Source organism: Danio rerio, chromosome 4, assembly GCF_052040795.2.
Source record: "Danio rerio strain M-AB ecotype USA chromosome 4, GRCz13ab, whole genome shotgun sequence".
NCBI lineage: Eukaryota > Metazoa > Chordata > Actinopteri > Cypriniformes > Danionidae > Danio > Danio rerio.
The window spans coordinates 36949379-36970909 of NC_141024.2; the positions used below are offsets into that span (position 1 = coordinate 36949379).

At 39.4% G+C, this 21531-nt stretch overlaps 2 protein-coding genes, 2 long non-coding RNA genes and 7 other non-coding genes across 11 annotated transcripts in view; 7 read left to right on the forward strand and 4 right to left on the reverse strand.

The window, feature by feature from the left end:
- Positions 1-21531, reverse strand: part of LOC148680292 (uncharacterized) — a 790608-nt gene that overhangs the window by 453015 nt on the left and 316062 nt on the right. The window lies entirely within an intron of this gene.
- LOC141381693 (uncharacterized) overlaps positions 1-21531 on the reverse strand; it is an 835171-nt gene that overhangs the window by 83273 nt on the left and 730367 nt on the right. The gene's annotated exons all lie outside the window — the stretch shown is intronic.
- LOC141381657 (sterile alpha motif domain-containing protein 3) lies at positions 1372-8912 on the reverse strand. Its single transcript, XM_087248679.2, has 4 exons — positions 7926-8912; positions 7685-7843; positions 7498-7590; positions 1372-6155 (listed from the first exon to the last, which is right to left on the reverse strand). The coding sequence occupies exons 1-4, from the start codon at positions 8910-8912 to the stop codon at positions 5832-5834; spliced, it is 1563 nt and encodes a 520-aa protein (XP_087104805.1). The 3' UTR covers positions 1372-5831.
- On the reverse strand, positions 3107-3188 carry trnas-uga (transfer RNA serine (anticodon UGA)). The gene has a single exon. It is a non-coding gene; the product is annotated as a tRNA-Ser (tRNA).
- LOC148680295 (uncharacterized) lies at positions 5793-10949 on the forward strand. The gene is made up of 2 exons (XR_015943034.1): positions 5793-8252; positions 8354-10949. It is a non-coding gene; the product is annotated as an uncharacterized LOC148680295 (long non-coding RNA).
- Positions 14774-14845, forward strand: trnaq-cug (transfer RNA glutamine (anticodon CUG)). The gene has a single exon. It is a non-coding gene; the product is annotated as a tRNA-Gln (tRNA).
- Positions 14955-15028, forward strand: trnai-aau (transfer RNA isoleucine (anticodon AAU)). Its single transcript has one exon. It is a non-coding gene; the product is annotated as a tRNA-Ile (tRNA).
- On the forward strand, positions 15983-16054 carry trnaq-cug (transfer RNA glutamine (anticodon CUG)). The gene has a single exon. It is a non-coding gene; the product is annotated as a tRNA-Gln (tRNA).
- trnaf-gaa (transfer RNA phenylalanine (anticodon GAA)) lies at positions 16322-16394 on the forward strand. Its single transcript has one exon. It is a non-coding gene; the product is annotated as a tRNA-Phe (tRNA).
- Positions 17348-17421, forward strand: trnai-aau (transfer RNA isoleucine (anticodon AAU)). Its single transcript has one exon. It is a non-coding gene; the product is annotated as a tRNA-Ile (tRNA).
- Positions 17510-17582, forward strand: trnaf-aaa (transfer RNA phenylalanine (anticodon AAA)). The gene has a single exon. It is a non-coding gene; the product is annotated as a tRNA-Phe (tRNA).

Here is a 21531-nt window from a genome sequence, read left to right on the forward strand (position 1 = left end):
TATCTTTTTACTCAAGCCCGTCCTAAAACATATAAAACAGAGTTGACATGCATTTTCAAAGTAATGCTGTTACAGTCAACAATAGTTTTAGATCTTTCAGGGGTTAACTGCATCCATCAAAGTATTATTTGAAACCCCCATTTATGTTACATATATTTTATTAAAAATATATATATCCAACCATAAAGCTGCTTGTTTGCACAGACTTACATGGCACATTTTTATTCAGACATGTCTCTGTTATTTTTACAGCCAAAACCAAGCTCATGGTGAGGGCTAAACCAAGATAACAGTGCAGTCACACAGAATCGTATCTTCTAAGACAAAACATAAGCTATTCTTTATTCCCATAATGTTACTGTCAGTTTCTGTGCTTAGGTTTTGCTACTAGCCCCTCAATATTTAGATTTTAGCTTTTCAATGACAATTAAATGCCAAAGGAATACTTTTTTTTTCTTAAAATCAGTTCTAAAATAATTTTATACCCGAGAGCTTAGCTGAGCCATTTACTGCATTCTGCTCTCACCTATTTCTTTTTATATCAGAGTTCAACACCAAAAGCAAGAAGAAATTGAGAGGGCAATCTTACCAACAGCGCTTAGCTTTTGCTTGATTAATCTGCAAACCATCCCAAGATGTGCAAACTGTCCAGACCGGTCCAATCCAGTTAGGGTCATAATTTTCTCTGGATTGCTCCTGGTGCATCATTGATCAATCGACCTCACCCTGATATTTCTAGGTATCTTGTCTGACTTTTGGGGCCACTACTATCTAATGGATCTCTATTATAATGTTATATGTTATTTTTATTCAATTATTTCTTTCCCTAATAATCTGACCTACACTATTCTTATGGCATGCCTTTTGTCTGTGATGTAGTTAGATAGCAGTGGTGGAACTAATTACAATCTCGGGTTAATTTAGTCCACTACTAAATAAAAACCAGTCCAAGTTTTATTCCCGAGAATGTCTTAAAACACACCCATCAACTGAGTATTTTAACTCTGGGTGAAGGACGAGGTACACCCCTCAACTACTGTTACACTTATAACTTATCACTATAGGTGTACCGCAAAAATGCACCAGCTCGCTAAGGGATTCCACACAAATCTACCACAAATTTCTGTGAATCCACCGGCGCCTTTCATTCACGTCTGAATGAGAAACCAACAGCGTTCCGTTACAACCCACTACTTCACAGACAATCCCTAGTCTATAATTTTTAAATCTTCCTACCTTCATTTTGTTGATTGATCAATGGTGTTACCAGTAAACAAGTGCCCGCATCCTCCACCAAAACTCTAGCGATAGTTTACAGTTTAACCCAAAGAATGACCAGTCTGGTAGATGAAGAAGAGCCGGAGTCAGAGATTTAAATAAATAAATCAAGTTTACTGAAGATAGTTTGCAGTTTCATTCGCAGAAGCCAGCTTCAACACTCGCAATGAGTTCCTAGGCCGCTCTGCTTACAATCACCAATCGATAACAATTATACTCTTACATAACGTCATTAATTGTGTCATACATATTTGGTGTTCTAACCTAATTGGTTAAAACACAGATAAACTAGAAACATTTCTACGTGGGGTTTGTGCGTACAATTCTGAACAATATCTAAACATAAACGTCAGACATCCTTTAGACTGATTAGAGCTGACTCCAGACCTGTGAAATGGATCAACAATCAAATAGAACACACACACACAAAGTATAATCTGTTTCTTATCCAAGGCTGACTGTACTGTTAGCCGTCTTTATCGAAACTGGTTAAAAACTGGTATAATCTACATTCAGGCAGTTATATTCTTACTACACAAAGTCTATCTTGAATAAAAAGTAGAATCACTTTTAAAGATTTAACCGTAAAAATAGCAAAATCACTTTAGACATTTTAGACAGTATTAACTCCTAGAAATAACAATAGAAACAGTTGTTTCCAGTCCTCAGCCCTCAGTTCCACTCAAGGTCTCCATGGTCTTGTTTTTCTCCTCCTACCAGCACAACGCTTTTCCCAAGAAACAATGGAAATGCAAACAATTTATGACTGCTGCAATTTTAAAAAGTAACAGGAAGTGGGTATAGTTGGCAGGATTTGAACCTGCGGGAGAATACCCCAACGGATTTCTAGTCGATCGCCTTAACCACTCAGCCATGACTACAAGACTGCCTGAACTGCCTTGTCTTGATGTGTAGTACATGTATTGTGCATCCAGTTGAAACTTTAATCAAGCGATAGCTCAACGGCAAAAGCTGTGGCTCCACAAAATGAGCCTTACACACCCAAACAAGGACTTGAACCCTCAACCCTTAGATTAAAAGTCTGATGCTCTACCAACTGAGCTATCCGGGCTCTACAACAGTAATTGCAAGTAGGGAAGGTTTAAGGTTGTGGTCGGCGCAGACCTTTACAAAACTCTCAAGTTTACCGTGAGATGGGGTTTTAAACTTATGGTTGGTGTGGATGTTGCTAAAACACGACAGGTTACTTTGATGTTGGGTTTATGGTTGTTGTAGATGTAGACATCAGTACAACACAATAGTTTGGACTCCATGTCATGTAGGAGACATTAAATAGATCAATGATAACTGCAGAAGATCTTTCTGCTGTTGTGGCAATGAATGGACACTCAACAATTGAAAAGATTCCTTCCATGCCTTAGAAGCGTGACTTGATCAGTACTTATCTACACAGCATGCTGGCATCAAAGATCCTGTTTCTCATATCGAATCCCTAGTCTTCCACACTTTAGGAAACATAAACATTCAGGACGTGCCATTAGCACAGCCTGCACTAAAAGGTGGCTGGAGATTACGGATGGCAACACAGAGTGCAACGCCAATGTCACCTTGAAAAACCTGCCATGACCCGGACTCGGACCGGGGTTGCTGCGGCCACAACGCAGAGTACTAACCACTATACGATCACGGCGAGCTACGGGACAGCCGTCGTGGCTCTTTTGTGGTTTGTTCCTGCCTGTGATATGCCCCTTTCTGTTCAGTGAGAACACGCTGTTGTTTTTCTCCTCCTACCAGCACAACGCTTTTCCCAAGAAACAATGGAAATGCAAACAATTGATGACTGCTGCAATTTAAAAAAGAGAGAGGGCGTAGTCGGCAGGATTCGAACCTACGCGGGGAGACCCCAATGGATTTCAAGTCCATCGCCTTAACCACTCGGCCACGACTACAAGACTGTCTGAACTGCCATGTCTTCATTAATACTACACGTATTGTGCATCCAGATGAAACTTTCATTAAGCGATAGCTCAACGGCAAAAGCTGTGGCTCCACAAAATGAGCCTTACACACCCAAACAGGGACTTGAACCCACGACCCTTAGATTAAAAGTGTGTTGCTCTACCGACTGAGCTATCCAGACTCCACAACAGTAAATTACAAGTAGGCAATCTTTAGGGTTGTGGTCGGCGCAGACCTTCACAGAACACTAAAGTTTACCGTGAAATGAGGTTTAAGTTTATGGTTGGTGTAGATGTTGCTAAAACACGACAGGTTACTTTAAGGTTGGGTTTATGGTTGTTGTAGATGTAGACATTAGTACAACACAATAGTTTGGACTTCATGTCATGTAGGAGACATTAAATAGATCAATGATAACTGCAGAAGGTCTTTCTGCTGTTGTGGCAATGAATGGACACTCAACAATTGAAAAGATTCCTTCCATGCCTTAGAAGCATGACTTGATCAGTACTTATCTACACAGCATACTGGCATCATAGATCCTGTTTCTCATATCGAATCCCTAGTCTTCCACACTTTAGGAAACGTAAACATTCAGGACGTGCCATTAGCACAGCCTGCACTAAAAGGTGGCTGGAGATTACGAATGGCAACACAGAGTGCAACGCCAATGTCACCTTGAAAAACCTGCCATGACCCGGATTCGAACTAGGGTTGCTGCGGCCACAACGCAAAGTACTATCCACTATACAATCACGGCGAGCTACGGGACAGCCACTGTAGCCCTTGTGTGGTATGTTTCTCCCTGTGATATGACCCATTTCTGTTCAGTGAGAACGCTGTTGTTTTTCTCCTCCTACCAGAACAACGCTTTTCCCAAGAAACAATGGAAATGCAAACAATTGATGACTGCTGCAATTTTAAAAAGGGAGAGGACGTAGTCGGCAGGATTCGAACCTGCACAGGTAGACCCCGATGGATTTCTAGTCCATCGCCTTAACCACTCAGCCATGACTACAAGACTACCTGAACTGCCATGTCTTAATGTGTAGTACATGTATTGTGCATCCAGTTGAAACTTTAATCAAGCAATAGCTCAACGGCAAAAGCTGTGGCTCCACAAAATGAGCCTTATACGCCCGAACAGGGACTTGAACTCTGGACCCTCAGATTAAAAGTCTGATGCTCTACCGACTGAGCTATCCAGGCTCCACAACAGTAATTTACAAGTAGGCAATGTTTAGGGTTGTGGTTGGCAAAGACCTTCACAGTAAACTAAAGTTTACCGTGAGATGAGGTTTAAGCTTATGGTTGGTGTAGATGTTGCTAAAACACGACAGGTTACTTTGAGGTTGGGTTTATGGTTGTTGTAGGTGTAGACATCAGTACAACACAATAGTTTGGACTCCATGTCATGTAGGAGACATTAAATAGATCAATGATAACTGCAGAAGGTCTTTCTGCTGTTGTGGCAATGAATGGACACTCAACAATTGAAAAGATTTCTTCCATGCCTTAGAAGCATGACTTGATCAGTACTTATCTACACTGTAAATATATAAATATATATATAAACAGGACTTTACAACTCTGAAATATAAACTTTCTAAAATGTTTGAGGTTATGTAAAAAAAAAATGTGACTACTTGAAATTAGCATAATTGAACAGCCATTGCACCAGCACCTTTAAACATGGCAGCATATAGACGTTTGAAGGAATAGACGTTTAGCTTAAAAGCTGATTTGTAAGACTGGAGTTTAGATTTTCTAACGGAAAAATACAACAATACTGTTGTCAAAAGTACTGGGTTTGGTACCAATCAGTACTAAAATTTAAAAAATAAATATTTCCTGCTAACATTCAAGCAAAAATGAGCATGTTCTTAAACACCACTGATTGGTTGTTGTGTTCACATGCTCTACAGAAATGACTGTGATTGGCTGCTTCACTGCTGTTCACTTAATGCAAACACAATTACACAGACACTGGAGCATTTTAAAGCGCCTTCGATCAGCTGATTTGTCCATAAGCTGACATATGATCGACAGGGCTCTAAAAAGCTTCAGTGTCTTTGTATTTGCACTTGGTAAAGATTGGTAAAACAATGACTGTCACGACCAATCAGTCATATCTTTTGAGCATGTGAACACAATGGACAATCAGTGCTTTCAATGTTAGCGAAAAAATTATATTTTTAAATTTCAGTACCTTTTGATATAGAATTTCTATACTTTTTGACAACCCTAAAAATCACAATACAAAAAAAATCAGTTCCTTAAACACTACAATGTGGCAAATAATTTCTGCACTGCAAACAGCAACGTAGCAAAAAACGGCTTTACAACCCTGAAATGCAAACATTCTTAAATGTTAGAAAATACCTAAAAACTGTGACTACTTGAAATTAATGCAATTAAACTTGCCATTGCACCTGCACCTTTAAATATGGCAGCATATTGGCACTTGCAGAGGAACAGATATTTAGCTTAAAAACTGATTTTTAAAAGTCTAAAGTTTCAATTTGAGATTTTACCTACCTAGGGAAAGGCTTTGCAATTAAACATGCCATTGTGCCAGAACCATTCAACATAAAACACGGCAGCATATAAGCACTCACAGAAAAAACAGACGTTTAGCGAAAAAGCTGATTTTTAAGGGTCTGAAGTTTTGGTTTCAGATTCTTCACTCCCAGCGAAAGCATCACTCGTTGAACAAATTCAAATGTGTTGCTCATAGTCTTTGGGTAGTCCAAATTCAGTGCATAAATCAAAGCAAACAGGAGACATACTGCATGTGGCAAAGTAGGGACATCGTCCATCACTACTTTTCCTTCCAGTATTATGGCCCGTTTTGCATCCACATTGAGGTCATTAGGACATCTGGCAGGCATGTCCTTACAGAAGATGGTCAGCAGGCCAACATCTACTCCACTGAAGTCAGCCTCTACATCCACATCCTATGAATAAAGAAAGAAAAATAAGTTTAATATTTCATATTACACTAATAAAGCATATAGTGGCCAGGAGACCAAAAGCATAGGTGAAAAAAATTACACTTCAATGTACTTAATTTGGTAAGACATTAGTACATGGACCAATTACACTATTAATTGTAGCATATTAGCATGACTTTTAAAGTGATCATAAAACTTATTTAAAACCCTTTTTTTCATAACTACTTTTTTTCCCCCCAAGACTGACAATCCTCACCTGAACACTCCATGATACTATTTTATAGGAACTATCAGTTTTTTAAATGAAAGAAACACTGTAATGTAATAAAAAAAAACTGCACAAGTGTTTTTTTTTCTTCCAAAAAAATGAAGAACCAAAAAATGAATGCACTTGGTTTTACTAGATTAAAGCTGCCCAACACCCATATTTTTAATTTTTAAACCAACAGAAAACATACTGAACACCTGTGACATATTTTTAACAATTCATGACAACATATGAATTATACAAATAAATAACATTATAACATAATAAACCAAACTGCACTAAATGTGCTTTTGAAATGTCTTTGTTAAGTGTGCACGTGTTCGCTCAGGGGGGAAAGAGAAATAAAATGTTTTACTTGATGCACCATTTAGGTTTTTGAACATTATTGAGCTAATATACACACATCATTACATGTCATTATTACAATTTTGAAATAACGGTTAACTATGATCTATATAATAATATGTCAATTTAAATTGAAAATGAAGCAGTCAGTCAAGTTTGCATTATTTAGTAAACCTATTTCCAATTTAATAATAAAAATTTTAAAGCAAATGAAGGTTTTATTATTGGCTTTTAGAGCAAGGGTGCAGCCATTTACAATACCACAGCGGGTGACTTCAGAGGGTTGGTTATCATTTTACGGAGCATCTTTTGACAGCATGGCTTTTTACATCCTAATCCAGTGTGTACTTCCAACAGAAATTATATTGCTTTCAAGGTATTACATGGCTATTTCACTTATTAGGAACTTAGTAGTATACTTATTATTATTTCACTTATTAGAATCTTCCTCTTTTTCAAAACAAGTATGTTCAAAAATTAAAGCAATGCATGCATTACCTCACCGGCCTATGAAGCAAACTAACCCTGTGATGTCACATACTGTGAATTTTACAAGAAGGCAGCACTCTTGCTCCAAAAGCCATAATAAAACTTTCCTTTTACTTAAAAAATAATTACATTTGCTTTATTTTAGTTGTTTTATAAAAGGGGAAATTGATTTCAGTAAATAAAGTAAATTTGAATGATTGCCTCATTACCACTCTAAAAAGCAGAAACAATAATACTACTTACAAAACACATCCTGAAAAAATCTTCAGACTCATCCCCCAAAAGGACTGGAAGACCCTGAAGAACTGCGGAGCGGACCACTGTCACATCAAATGGCTATGAAAAAGTAAAGACAGGTAGACATGCATTAAAGCTCAACGAAAAAAATCAAATGGAAACGATGATTCAAAGATGATGTCAGGAAAAATACCTTAGAATAAACTTGTTGCAAAATCTCATCTAGTTTTTTTCCCTGATTTCCTCCTCTTTTTTTGAAAATTTCTATCAAGCGAGCTGAGTGTGTGTCTAATGCAGTGTAGAACTCCGATCTCAAATTTCTTCCCGAAATTCGACTGAATTCTGCAAAGATCTAATTAAAAACATTGAGTCAATATTAAGATTCAAAAACACAAATTTAAAAAATCATACTAAGTTTTGAAAAGAAAACAAACCTGACTTTCCAAAAAAAGTGCCGGCCACTTTTCCAAGATGTCACTGACAAGAGGTTCAGAGTGGACAATTTCTTTTCGTCTCAAGGCAAATGTACTGTCCATCTTTTGGCCAATCAAGCTCATGTTTAGAGGCCTCCTTTTCATTTCTTCTACAAGTTCTATTGTACGTTCTTGGCTTTCTTCATCTTCGCCATTAGGAAAGTTTGGCAAGAAATTCAACTCAGATCGTCTGGGTTTTTTGATGCCTTTATGCTTTGTTGCCTTCATGGCACCTCTCTTTTCCCCAATTGCAACATCACTACAGCCAGATTTACGCATTTTTGATCTGTAGTTGGCCATTTTAAACTTTAGGCTGTTTTTCCAGCCAGCAAAGCCTGATGTGGAGCCCTGTTCAGTCAAACATGGGTGTGTTTTGATGAGAGCTGCAGCAACTTGGGTAAAATCCTCATCACTTGGATAGGCCCTAAATGTGTAAATGGCCCCAGCAAGCCCCTCCAGTATGTCATGTTTTATGTCTCTTCCAACGTCAGCAGTTGTACCATCTTTCATAAAAGCTAGGTTTCCCTGTCGTAGACGATACTCAACATTAACCGAGAATTTAGGTATCTCAAACTCATCTGGCCATACAATCTGTCGTTCAGCAGACAACTGCTCTGATGTATCAGAACCTGAGAGAATTATGGTGTCAGCTTGACTTGAGGAAGGTGATGTGTCCAGAGGAATTATTTTCACCGTCGCTCTCTCTGGTAAGTCATTAATGTCACTGATATTGCATAATGCATTGTTAAAAAAAGGGTCTTCATACTGGAGGTTGAATGGGTATGCAAGTTGCAGTTTCTTCTGCAGCACTTGTTTTAAAGCATCAGCATCAGCTGGTGTTTCCTCTAAGACAACCTTCCGGATGTCACTGTCGTGCACAATAACGCGAAGTGTCATGGACATGGCTAAGTGAAATTCTAAAACAAAGAAAGTAGAAATCAGAAACATGCAATGATACAATGCAGTTTAGCAACAAATGTAATACTTCAATGTGACATATAAACACCCTCAAATATTATAAGCTGCCAAAGGGAAGGGGTCATTCAGTTCAGAAGGCAGAACAACTTGAAGTGAATGCAAACTGCACAATTCATAAGAGCGCAAATGCTCAATGTACCATGCAGATTGTGGTTCGCAGAGAAACATTATCTCGGTGTTGACTGTTAAGATTTTCTCTATCTGCATGAACTCTGGCAAACCTGAACAAGACCCAACTGATAATACCATGTTTGGGCAGTACCTAATTCCATCAATGTAAACACTAGATGAAACTAGCACAGAGCTACAACTAGGACTCTGCAGATGTAGGTACTCTTGTACAGCTTCAGGAAAAGCTGTTAAAAGAGAACTAACCACCCTGTCCATTTGTATTTTTGGCTTGAAAAAAGAGCTGCCATCCATATGATAGGCAATTGCCATTTGATGCTTCTTGGCCAGCATTAGGGGGACATTTTTGAAATTGTGTGCATCACGGATCACTTTCTTGAAGAACTTATGTTTCCCCTCAAATCTGATGGTCCATAAATTCCTCAGTGGTCCATATGTTCTAATCAATTGAGGATAATGCTCCAAGTAGTGATGCTTTGGGCGTAGTACAAAGTTTGGAAACACATCTTGAAGCAAAGCTCTGTGTTCTGAGATCTTAAAATTCAAGAACTCCACTGTGTCATCAGAAAACTGGCTAGACAAAGCCAATTCAACAACATCTTTTAACAACATTAGAATTTCCCAGGTATGATCATTCTCTTTCACTTTATGGCCAATCAAGAATGGGAGGAGCCTTAGGAGGGCCCAATTTTCATGGCCATTTCCCCCTATTGTTTGTTTGCTTTTGTATGATTTTGGAATTGGCTGTGGCTGGTCAGTCCTGTCTGAAAATTTGTATGGAAATTGTTTGATGGCATTATTTAAAGAATCCAGTGAAAAGTAATGCTTTCCAATTAAATCCTGCAAACACAATGCCAACTCCACAGGAACAATACCCTCTAAAAGATCATGTAACAGATCTGGGGGGTAGCCACCAATTGCATGAAAGTACTTCAAATTGTCACTCAATGGACAACTACTCTTTACACCATACTGTGCCACCAAAGTTCTATCCTGTAGAACATCCTGAATATGCTGTTGGTGCTTTTCTTTTGTCCTCATTTCAAAAGAGCCAGACCTAACTTCTTTGATTTGGATGTCATCTCTTGTGGCCAAGCAAAATCTACAAGGGAAATTCACCCTAAAACTCTCTTGAAAGCCTGCCAGCAAATGGGCACCAAGATTATCTGCCAAGACATGCAGAACAGATCCCCTTACACATGATCCACGCTGCTCAACATAGACTCCCTGCTCTTCAAGACATTTCAGGTCCTCAAGTAATGGGCATGGTATTTTTGAGTAGCTATGCTGCTTAACTACATCTGTTTTACACAGAAGAGCTAGCTGAATGGTGTGCAAAGATGATGTGTGTTTTGCTGGTAAGTTTGCAATAACCCAGTAGATAGCACACATTTTGTGTTTTTTTCGTGACGTTCCAAGTGGATTGGCCACTTCAAAATCATCTATATAGAGATTAAGGGATATTCGACAATCATCTGCAAAAAATGAATTATCTCTATAATGCGTACCATCCCTGTAACTGCTGTATCCCATCGCTCTCTCCCCTGAAGCCAGGACCTCATCAAGAACTTCTGGTTTATTTAGCAATTTCTGCAACATTTGGATAATTGGGATATACACATAATACTGCTCATCTCTATCTACTTTGTACTCAACAGGGCTTACAACTGAATATTCTCTCATGAAGTATGATGCCCTCCTATTGGACGTTGAAAGAGGACCTCCTTCATTTGTACAATGTAGCAGCACATTGCTTTCAGTTACTGCCCTGACTAGCTTCTTCACAACTGTGCTGTCTACTTTATCATAGTGCTTCTCAACAGTTTGCTGTATTATATTATACAACAGTGGCTCAGACAATAAATGAATCTGATTCAACTGTTGTATAATTTCTTGTGTCGCATTTTCAGAAATATGCAAGATTGTTCGCATTTTGAGAAAAAGTGATGCTAAACTGTGTTCCAACTTTTGTTTTGTATCTTCCAAATTGACTTGTTCCTCTGCCATATTACATTCATCTTCACTGCCTGAGTTGTCATTAAGTGAATAAACTATATTTTCTTGTGTGTCACCAAACGCAGTACTTAACATAACCCCCAATTTAAAATCCTCATGGCAATGTTGCTGGTGTGCCTTACTTTTATGTGCATTAAAAGTGGAATACACATTTGTCTCAAATGAACAATCTTTAAAAGGACACTGAACTTTCTCACTATTCCTCAAATGAGTACGCAAATGGGCAAAATATTCTGACTCGCTGCATGGTTCTTTAAAATCACAAACATGGCATTTGTAAGAAACTAAAGCATGGCTAGAGTTACTTGATTGTGCACTTCTTTGTTGAGAATGATTTTTTGATAAATGTACTTTTAAAGCGTTAAAAGATTTTAAAGTACATGGACACTCAGTATGGAGACATGGTACTGGAGCAATTCGTGAATATGCTCCATGGCTTATGCGGTAGTGTTTAAAAAGTTGTGCCCTCTTTTCTGATGTGTATGAGCAAGACTTACATTTCCACTGCATATCCCAAACTGGTAGTCTGAAAAGAAAAAATTATATATATTAAGAGTGTAACGATATCACAAACCAAATATAATACCCACAATACGCATCACAATACTCTAATGGTGTGCTACAATCCTCTTTTGTCCCCCCACTGTCCATTGATGTGGATGAAGTCACAATTTTTTTCTTCATTCACATTTAATAAAACAGTACCTAGACTAATAGATGCATTTTGTTTTAAATATTTAACTTCAGTTAACTTTTACATTTATAAATTACTGTCTCAGGTACAAGTCTGTCATGACAGCATGTTTACACCTGCTATTAAGATTCGTTTTAATAGATTTTTAAAGTATACTGCACCATGGTTACACCCCTAGCTTAAAAAAAGAGCAAATAAACAATAAAATATAGTGCTTTAATTTTTATTGTTATGATCCTAATATAATTTTGTATATGTATATAATTAATATATTTAAAAAGATTTTAAAATTATCAATTATTTTAAATACATAAACACTGTAACTGTTCGAATGTATTTACCTTAAATTGCCAAAAATAAGTGAAACTTTGTTTAAAAGTGCAAACAAACAGGTTTGGTAATATATATATATATATATATATATATATATATATATATATATATATATATATATATATATATATATATATATATATATATATATATATATCTTTGTTCTACGCGTTATACCATTTCATCACTATCCATCACACATTCTGTCGCATATCTGTTCATACTTCATATTTGTCATTACAGCAACATAAAAACACTCCATTAGGGTAACATAATGTTAACACTTGAATATTCCTTCACAAAAGGCATGAAGAAAGGACAAATAACACATAGAACCAAAAAAATGTACAATTTTTACAATATACGACTTGTCTGTCCTTAAATCTCTCTCGTATTGTCATGAGCTTGACGTTAACTTTTACTATGGAATTAATATGGAATGTTAGCACAGCACCCTTTAGCCTTATGTATAAAATATAACTGCCTCATACGTGCCACGAAACGTAATCGCATCGCAATCCTAAATACTTACGACACTCACGGATCCCTTTTGAGCTGAAACTGTTTAAGTTGGTTTAAAAGCTTCGGCGATCGCAGAAAAAAAGCGACTGCTCTGTCTGGTCACGAGACGCTCGCTAATGGCGGACCAGAGCTGATCTCCTCAACTGCTTTCTGTAGGTTACCTGTTAATCCTTTTTAAAACACGCATATTTTCGTCACAACCAGCGTTGCTAACGTTCAACGGTAACTAATGTATTTTAATGAGGCCAAAAGGTTTCGTTTTCTTTTCTTAAAATGCAGACCTACCATTGTACTGTGTTAACGTTAACTTACATCTATTTGAATGGATTGCGCGCGCTCTCGCCCTCACAGTGCATCATTTGAAATGGCGCGGCCCGCTCTTTTAGAGCATAAAGCCCACTTAGCAAATCATAACAACAAGAGCATTTATTAATAGTTGTTAAAATGAACTAGCCAGCTGACTTCACAGATATTAATCTGAAAATAGCTAATATAGTAAAGTAGACACTGCTGCAAATAACATGCAGTGGTTAAAAATTTAGTCACAACATAATGGGCTAAAAATTACAACGGTTCACAAAACAGCAAACAATACACAAAGTGCAGGGAGTTTACTGATACCATACAAATAAAATCAAAGTAGTAATTAAAATTAAAGGTTTACCTTGATTTACCGAAGCAGATCTCCTCAATCTGAACTCCTGCTCGTGCCATGCATGCTTCTGACTTCAACTGTATAAACATTTATTATCGCAGTCGCGTAAATGATTAGTTAAAGCCTTTTTATGTTTATTCAGATCTTATTTTCATTCAGCTACAGCAATAGCTGATGCCTTCATCCATATTAAGGATTTCCTGGACTGTTCTGCTACTTTTGTGAGGCATATCTGGAATTTCTGCTCAATGAATGAATGAAACAGGCATTACTTGCATTTAAAGTGCTACAATGCCCACATCACCTTATTTTGAGGAAAACTGAAAAAAAACTCCCTCAAAAGAAATTTGAAGTAAACACATTTCTAGCATATAAATCTTTATTTTTATTTTTGTACTATTTTTGATAAAATTTTTATTATGTCAAAAATAGTAGCCTATTGAATATCAATATTTTGCAAGGTAATGAATTTAGAAATTCCAGTATCTTGACAACACTACACCTTAGTTAATTTGTTTGTAGCTTTGTATCACATTGGATAACAACTCACAATATAAAATAAATCATATTTTTTAGATTTGAAGACATGCAGACAATTACATTTTCAAAAAACAGAAACTGCAAATCAGGAGAGAAGATAGGAGGCTCAAGAGGTATGATATGGCTCACAACAGACTAGTAAATGAGAAGTGGGACAATTAATTAATGTTTTTTTTTTTTTTTCCTTTTTGGTGTTACAAGTCACAAAGCTTCAAATTGTATTGCTAAAAGTCAACGCAAAACACCTATTTATTATTAAACCATTTATAAATCTATTATAAAAGTAGATTACCTTTTGAAAGTGGTGATATTTTAGCGGGGTGAATTAGAACATTATTTTTTAATGGGGGGGGGGGATTGGGGGTCTTTGGGGCTAAGCCCCTTATCCCTTTCGACCCTAGCAACGCCCCTGCATAAGAGTAAGGTGACCGAAAGTCACCCAAAAAGCCTAGCTGCTGCACCCTTAAGTCCAACTGCTTCCACTTGACCAAAAAGCTATCTTACTTCCAGATGGTCACGTCGCTTCTGGTAATGATTGAATCAGGAGAGTTTCACTTTAAACCTTTTCCTTTTTCCAAAGCGAGCGCTTTACCATTTGAGCTAATTCCCCTCAGAGCAATCAAAAAAATGGCGATTTTCGACGTGGTCAAATTAGAAAAAAAAGATCACATTTGCTCTGTGGTGGCCTCTTTGCCCTACCTGCCGTTTAGTCGTCAAAATGCCTGGAATAGTGCGCTTTTCTTTTGAAGGCCCTACCTGGTCCTGCTCCAGTAAACGTGTGAGGAGTCCTGCATGCCGAATGACGAGTTGCTCAGAAATCAATGCACATTGGCACTGCCTTGTATTGACATTCTGCTACTTTCTGGCAAGGCGTTTTTTTTTTTTTTTTTTTTTTTACATTTTTTTCTCTTTAGCCCGGGCAGTACCAACTAGAAGACTTGAGGTTCCATGGTGTAATGGTTAGCACTCTGGACTCTGAATCCAGCAATCTGAGTTCAAATCTCGGTGGGACCTTGTTTTTTTTTACCAGCACCACACAAAAAAAGCTCGAATAGCATTCATATCTCTTGAAGGCCGGAAAATGACAGTTACTCTGAGCTTTTAAGGAACCATGGCAGCAAGTGGCCGGTTAGCTCAGCTGGTTAGAGCGTGGTGCTAATAACGCCAAGGTCGCGGGTTCGATCCCCGTACTGGCCAAGCTTTTACCCTTTAAGGCCTTAGAGGCATTTCAGGATTCTGCTTAGTCTCACAGACACGAATGCTGCAGGATTCTTGTGAAAGGGCAAACGAAATAGCTCAGTTGGGGATGTGTTAGACTGAAGATTTAAAGGTTCCTGGTTTGATCCCGGGTTTTGGCAAAACAGTGCTGTTGTTCTCTTTTGTGCACAAGGGTCAGGTGACTGAAAGTCACCCAAAAAGCCTAGCTGCTTCACCCTTAAGTCCACCTGCTTCCACTTGACCAAAACGCTATCTTCCTCCCAGATAGTCACGTTGCTTCTGGCGATGATTCCAATGGCCTGATCGACAGCACTCTATAATGCTATGTATTTAGCATTTTGATGTCCCACTGCGGACACGCTGCTGAATAAAAGAAAACTGTGACTTGATAGGGCTTTTGAAGGCTTGCAATGATATGTACTACACGGAAACCGGCAAAGCTGACGTAAGTAGTTTCGCTTTAAACCCTCAAGGTGCCACCAGCTTTGCAATAAAAGCCAATGTAAAAAGGCATGAAAACAGAGGTGGAGAATGCAGTCATTGTTCCCGCTACCTCTCGCATGCAAAGCGAGCGCTTAACCATTTGAGCTAATTCCCCTCAGAGGAATGAAAAATTGGCGATTTTCGACGTGGTCAAAATAGAAAAAAAAGATCACATTTGCTCTGTGGTGGCCTCTTTGCCCTGTCTGCCGTTTAGTCGTCAAAATGCCTGTAATAGTGCGCTTTTCTATTGAAGGCCCTACCTGGTCCTGCTCCAGTAAACGTGTGAGGAGTCCTGCATACCGAATGACGAGTTACTCAGAAATCAATGCACATTGGCACTGCCTTGTATTGACATTCTGCTACTTTCTGGCAAGAATGTTTTCTTGTTTTTTTTTGTTTTTTTTACTTTTTTTTCTCTTTAGCCCGGGCAGCACCAATTAGAAGACTTGAGGTTCCATGGTGTAATGGCTAGCACTCTGGACTCTGAATCCAGCGATCCGAGTTCAAATCTCGGTGGGACCTTGGTTTTTACCAGCACCGCACAAAAAAAGCTGGAATAGCATACTTATCTCTTGAAGGCCGGAGAATGACAGTTATACTGAGCTTTTTAGCAAACATGGTAGAAAGTGGCTGGTTAGCTCAGCTGGTTAGAGTGTGGTGCTAATAATGCCAAGGTCGTGGGTTCGATCCCCGTACTGGACAAACTTTTACCCTTTAAGGCCTCAGAGGCATTTCAGGATTCTGCTTAGTCTCACAGACATGAATGCAGCAGGATACTTTAAATGAGCAGCCGAAATAGCTCAGTTGGGAGAGCGTTAGACTGAAGATCTAAAGGTCCCTGGTTCGATCCCGGGTTTCGGCAAAACAGTGATGTTGTTCTATTTTGTGCACAAGGGTCAGGTGACTGAAAGTCACCCAAAAAGCCTAGCTGCTTCACCCTTAAGTCCACCTGCTTCCACTTGACCAAAACGCTATCTTCCTCCCAGATAGTCACGTTGCTTCTGGCGATGATTCCAATGGCCTGATCGACAGCACTCTATAATGCTATGTATTTAGCGCTTTGATGTCCCTCTGCGGACACGCTGCTGAATAAAAGAAAACTGTGACTTGATAGGGCTTCTGAAGGCTTGCAATGATATGTACTACACGGAAACCGGCAAAGCTGACGTAAGTAGTTTCGCTTTAAACCCTCAAGGTGCCACCAGCTTTGCAAAAAAAGCCAATGTAAAAAGGCATGAAAACAGGGGTGCAGAATGCAGGCATTGTCCCCGCTACCTCTAGCATGTAAAGCGAGCGCTTAACCATTTGAGCTAATTCCCCTCAGAGCAATCAAAAATTGACGATTTTCGACGTGGTCAAAATAGAAAAAAAAGATCACATTTGCTCTGTGGTGGCCTCTTTGCCCTGCCTGCCGTTTAGTCGTCAAAATGCCTGGAATAGTGCGCTTTTCTTTTGAAGGCCCTACCTGGTCCTGCTCCAGTAAACGTGTGAGGAGCCCTGCATGCCAAATGACGAGTGACTCAGAAATCAATGCACATTTGCACTGCCTTGTATTGACATTCTGCTACTTTCTGGCAAGGCCGTTTTTTTTTTTTACATTTTTTTCTCTTTAGCCCGGGCAGCACCAACTAGAAGACTTGAGGTTCCATGGTGTAATGGTTAGCACTCTGGACTCTGAATCCGGCGATCCGAATTCAAATCTCGGTGGGTCCTTGTTTTTTTACCAGCACCGCACAAAAAAAGCTGGAATAGCATTCTTATCTCTTGAAGAAAATGACAGTTACTCTGAGCTTTTTAGCAAACATGGCAGAAAGTGGCCGGTTAGCTCAGCTGGTTAGATCGTGGTGCTAATAACGCCAAGGTCGCGGGTTCGATCCCCGTACTGGCCAAACTTTTACCCTTTAAGGCCTCAGAGGCATTTCAGGATTCTGCTTAGTCTCACAGACATGAATGCTGCAGGATACTTGTGAAAAGGCGGTCGAAATAGCTCAGTTGGGAGAGCCTTAGACTAAAGATCTAAAGGTCCCTGGTTCGATCCCGGGTTTAGGCAAAATAGTGATGTTGTTCTATTTTGTGCACAAGGGTCAGGTGACTGAAAGTCACCCAAAAAACCTAGCTGCTTCACCCTTAAGTCCACCTGCTTCCACTTGACCAAAACACTATCTTCCTCCGAGGTGGTCACGTTCCTTCTGGCGATGATTCCAATGGCCTGATCGACAGCACTCTATAATGCTTTGTATATAGCGCTTCGATGTCCCACTGCGGACACGCTGCTGAATAAAAGAAAACTGTGACTTGATAGGGCTTCTGAAGGCTTGCAATGATATGTACTACACGGAAACCGGCAAAGCTGACGTAAGTAGTTTCGCTTTAAACCCTCAAGGTGCCACCAGCTTTGCAATAAAAGCCAATGTAAAAAGGCATGAAAACAGAGGTAGAGAATGCAGTCATTGTTCCCTCTACCTCTCGCATGCAAAGCGAGCACTTAACCATGAGCTAATTCCCCACAAAGCAATCAATAATTGGCGATTTTCGACGTGGTCAAAATAGAAAAAAAAAGATCACATTTGCTCTGTGGTGGCCTCATTGCCCTGCCTGCCGTTTAGTCGTCAAAATGCCTGGAATAGTGCACTTTTCTTTTGAAGGCCCTACCTGGTCCTGCTCCAGTAAACGTGTGAGGAGCCCTGCCTGCCGAATGACGAGTTACTCAGAAATCAATGCACAGTGGCACTGCCTTGTATTGACATTCTGCTACTTTCTGGCAAGGCCGTTTTTTAAATTTATTTATCAATCCATAATGTTATTATTATTAGTGATGGATTAAATTGTGACCCTTATATTATTGGTTTATTATTAGTGATGCAATCATGCGTGATCCATATTGTTTTATGCTTTGTGATTAGGGATGTATTATGCGTGAGCATTATTAGATAAGTTTTTGATTAGTGATGTTGTGATATGTGAGCGTTATTATACTATTTGTTTATAATTAATGACTGATGAATTGATCCTTCTATTTATTATTAGTGAAGTGATTCATTAATGTGTGAGAATAATGCACGGGCATTATTGTAACTATGATAGTAAATGATAATATAAAGTGAAGTAATGTATAATAACTGCATTAAAATGTTTGTAGTAAAACTGTACAGTGTGCTTGGTCGGCTAACATTAATCTTAACAAACAACGTCATATAACATCTATAACAATCATATAATAATTGTGTTGTTGTAATTAATGTTACTGTAATGGTTATTCATTTAAACCAACTTGTTATAAAAATACTTACTTTGTAATTGTTGTCCGAATTAATCCCCAACGAAATCTGTTAATACAGTACAAATCATGAATGTTATAAGGGCTCTGATTGGCCATAGCGTTCATTGTAACTCGGAACATGATTGGCTGCCGTAACCAAGAATAGGGTGATTCTTGGTTCCAGCTCAGGACAAGTTTGGCCAGCGTAACCAAGAATTAAAAAAAATCTTGGTTCCAACTCGAAATGTGATTAGCCGGTGTAACCAAGAATAACCACGAATTACAGGTGGCAGTATGCGCCACTTGCCCAGTCTGCATCAGCAGTGCTCATTAGCATGCTGCTTGGAAAGAGGACAAGGCTCGGTCAACATGCAGTTCCTTCAACGCTTGCTGTGCTTTCTTGTCATGGCAAGTTGTGGTGTCGATAGGATGCTCTAACACAGAGCATGTGACAGTCCCTCCCAAGAAGAACTGTGATCCAGGCTCTGAGACTTTCTCTTCTCCAAGAGGAGGTTGCAAATGTTAGTTATTTTTGTCAGAGCAGCTGCAGCACACCTGGGTGGAAGCCCACAGCTAGGCTTGATGGTCTAGCCTGGTGGTCTAGTAATTAGGATTCGGTGCTCTCACCGCCGCGGCCCGAGTTCGATTCCTTGTCAGGGAACTTCCTTTTCACCTCCATGGTGAACTTCGAGCAGTGGTGCCGATGATATCTTCGCAAAGGCAAGAAAGCGGCTCTGAGCACAAAAGACATCCTTTGAGCTGGAGTCAAACCTGGGACCTAAGAATTGGTCCTACAGTCCTCCACTCTACCAACTGAGCTATCGAAGTCTTATGTAGCTGTTCCACAACCACACCCTATAAGATAGCTGCAGTCCGACTGCTGGCCAAAAAAGATAGGAGCAAAAGAACTCAAGCCTTCCCATACCGGGAGTCGAACCCGGGTCACCTGGGTGAAAATCAGGAATCCTGACTGCTAGACCATATGGAAATTGCCACTTTTGAAACCCAGTCTTGGCACAAACTCCAGTTCTTTCTGATAGCTGGCACGACCCTGCTCCGCTTGAACAAGTGCCACTCATACACTTGCGCATTCTCTCATACACAGTTTCTTGGTTTCCATAACCGAGAATCTTCTGATCCGTAGTCATAAGCGCTAACCTTTGTGCCACTCTGTTCAGCACCTTGTTAGCACATTGCTTGAAGCAAGGACAAGGCTCTGTCAACCTGGAGTTCCTTCACCACACATTCTGCTTTGTTTTTTATGGCAAGAGGTTGTGTGGATGGGATGCTCTTATAGGATTCCTGACAGTCCCTCCATAGAAGACCTGAGATCCAGGGTCGGAGACTCTCTCCTTTCCAAGGGGAGGTTAAAAGTCTTTTGTGTCTCTGTGTCAGAGCACTTAGGTGTTGCTGCAGCTCAGAGACCTACAAGTGGAGGAGATTACACAGCAAGTTGGCTGGATGGCCTCTAAGGGGTCGGCAGTTATGCCAAACGTAGGCTGGGTTTGCGATTAATGTAGCTGTAGTAGACATTCATAAAAATAAAAAGAATTAAAACTGGTTACTCTGAGGTTGTGTTTAGGGTTGGGGTAGGTGTAAAATTGAATAAAACATAGCGGGTTACTGTGAGGTTGGGCCTAGGGCTGGGGTAGGTGTGATTTTAATAAACTGCAATAGGTTGTATTCTGTGCCATGTACAAGACATTGAATCAATGAAACCCTCATGGAGGTTTGTTACTGTGAGGTTGGGTTAAGAGTTGGGGTAGGTTTTGTTGTAAAATAGCAATCAGTTTTTTATTAATTTTGTCTCTTTTTCTTTTAATCAAACAATTATTTGTATTGGTCATGTAAGGGTCATATATTAACTGAACTTCTAATGTTGTGGGTGAGTGCTGTGCATACTAATTAGCATTTTTGCAGAAGTAGATAGATGCGAGTCCAAAATTAAATTCAGCTCTGCAGAAACTTCCTGTCTGAAGAGAGGTGTTAAAACTGAACACAGAACACAGAAAGATGTATACTTTGTTGTTGGGCAGAGAATTCGTAGAAAAAGAGGAAGTATGTCGAAGGGGCGGCCAATGGAGGACTGAACAATGACTGACAAGTGACGTTACACCAAAACTCCACCTGTTAAGATCAGTTGTGTATATATGCTGAAGTCAGGAAATGTATGTTAGTTGCGAACCTCTTGAATGTAATTCTTTTATTGCATTGGGGTAATGTAAACCAGAGCTCTGTCATCGAATTATTCATTTGTATCTAATATATTACTAATATTTTTAGCATTGAAGAAAACCCTCTCCAGACCTTTTCTTATTGAACACGCATGGAATTGGTAAGATATTCCAACAGTAGAGCATGAGACTCTTAATCTCAGAGTCCTGGGTTCGAGCCCCACGTTGGGCATTTCTGTTACTTTTCTCTCTCTCAGCAAACTTACATTAGGGTTCTTATAGCAGACCTTTTAAGACAAAGTTCCGCCTTTCTACCACTGTAGGTGATCTTTCCCTAAGTCTCTGTGGCTCAATAGGTTAGCGCGTTCGGCTGTTAACTGAAAGATTGGTGGTTCAAGCCCACCCAGGGACGATTTAGGCATTTTGCTGCCTTGCAACTGCTAACACGTGCACTGGGCATATATCCAGGGCCACATTCTGTCCAGCGTTACAAGATGAAATCAGGATTTAGCAGAAGATTTTCACGGGTAGGGAAGGTATAGGGAAGGCCAGTATGTGCTTATTGC

Bases quoted from the DNA above. Each gene is read 5' to 3' on its own strand.
- LOC141381657 (XM_087248679.2), bottom strand. From the start codon at position 8,912: ATGTTTCTGATTTCTACTTTCTTTGTTTTAGAATTTCACTTAGCCATG. The intron at 7,844-7,925 runs GTTTGTTTTCTT...GTTTTTAATTAG, and splicing joins CACTTTTTTTGGAAAGTCAG to ATCTTTGCAGAATTCAGTCG. The intron at 6,156-7,497 runs GTAAGTAGTATT...CTTTATTCATAG, and splicing joins ATTTTTTCAGGATGTGTTTT to GATGTGGATGTAGAGGCTGA.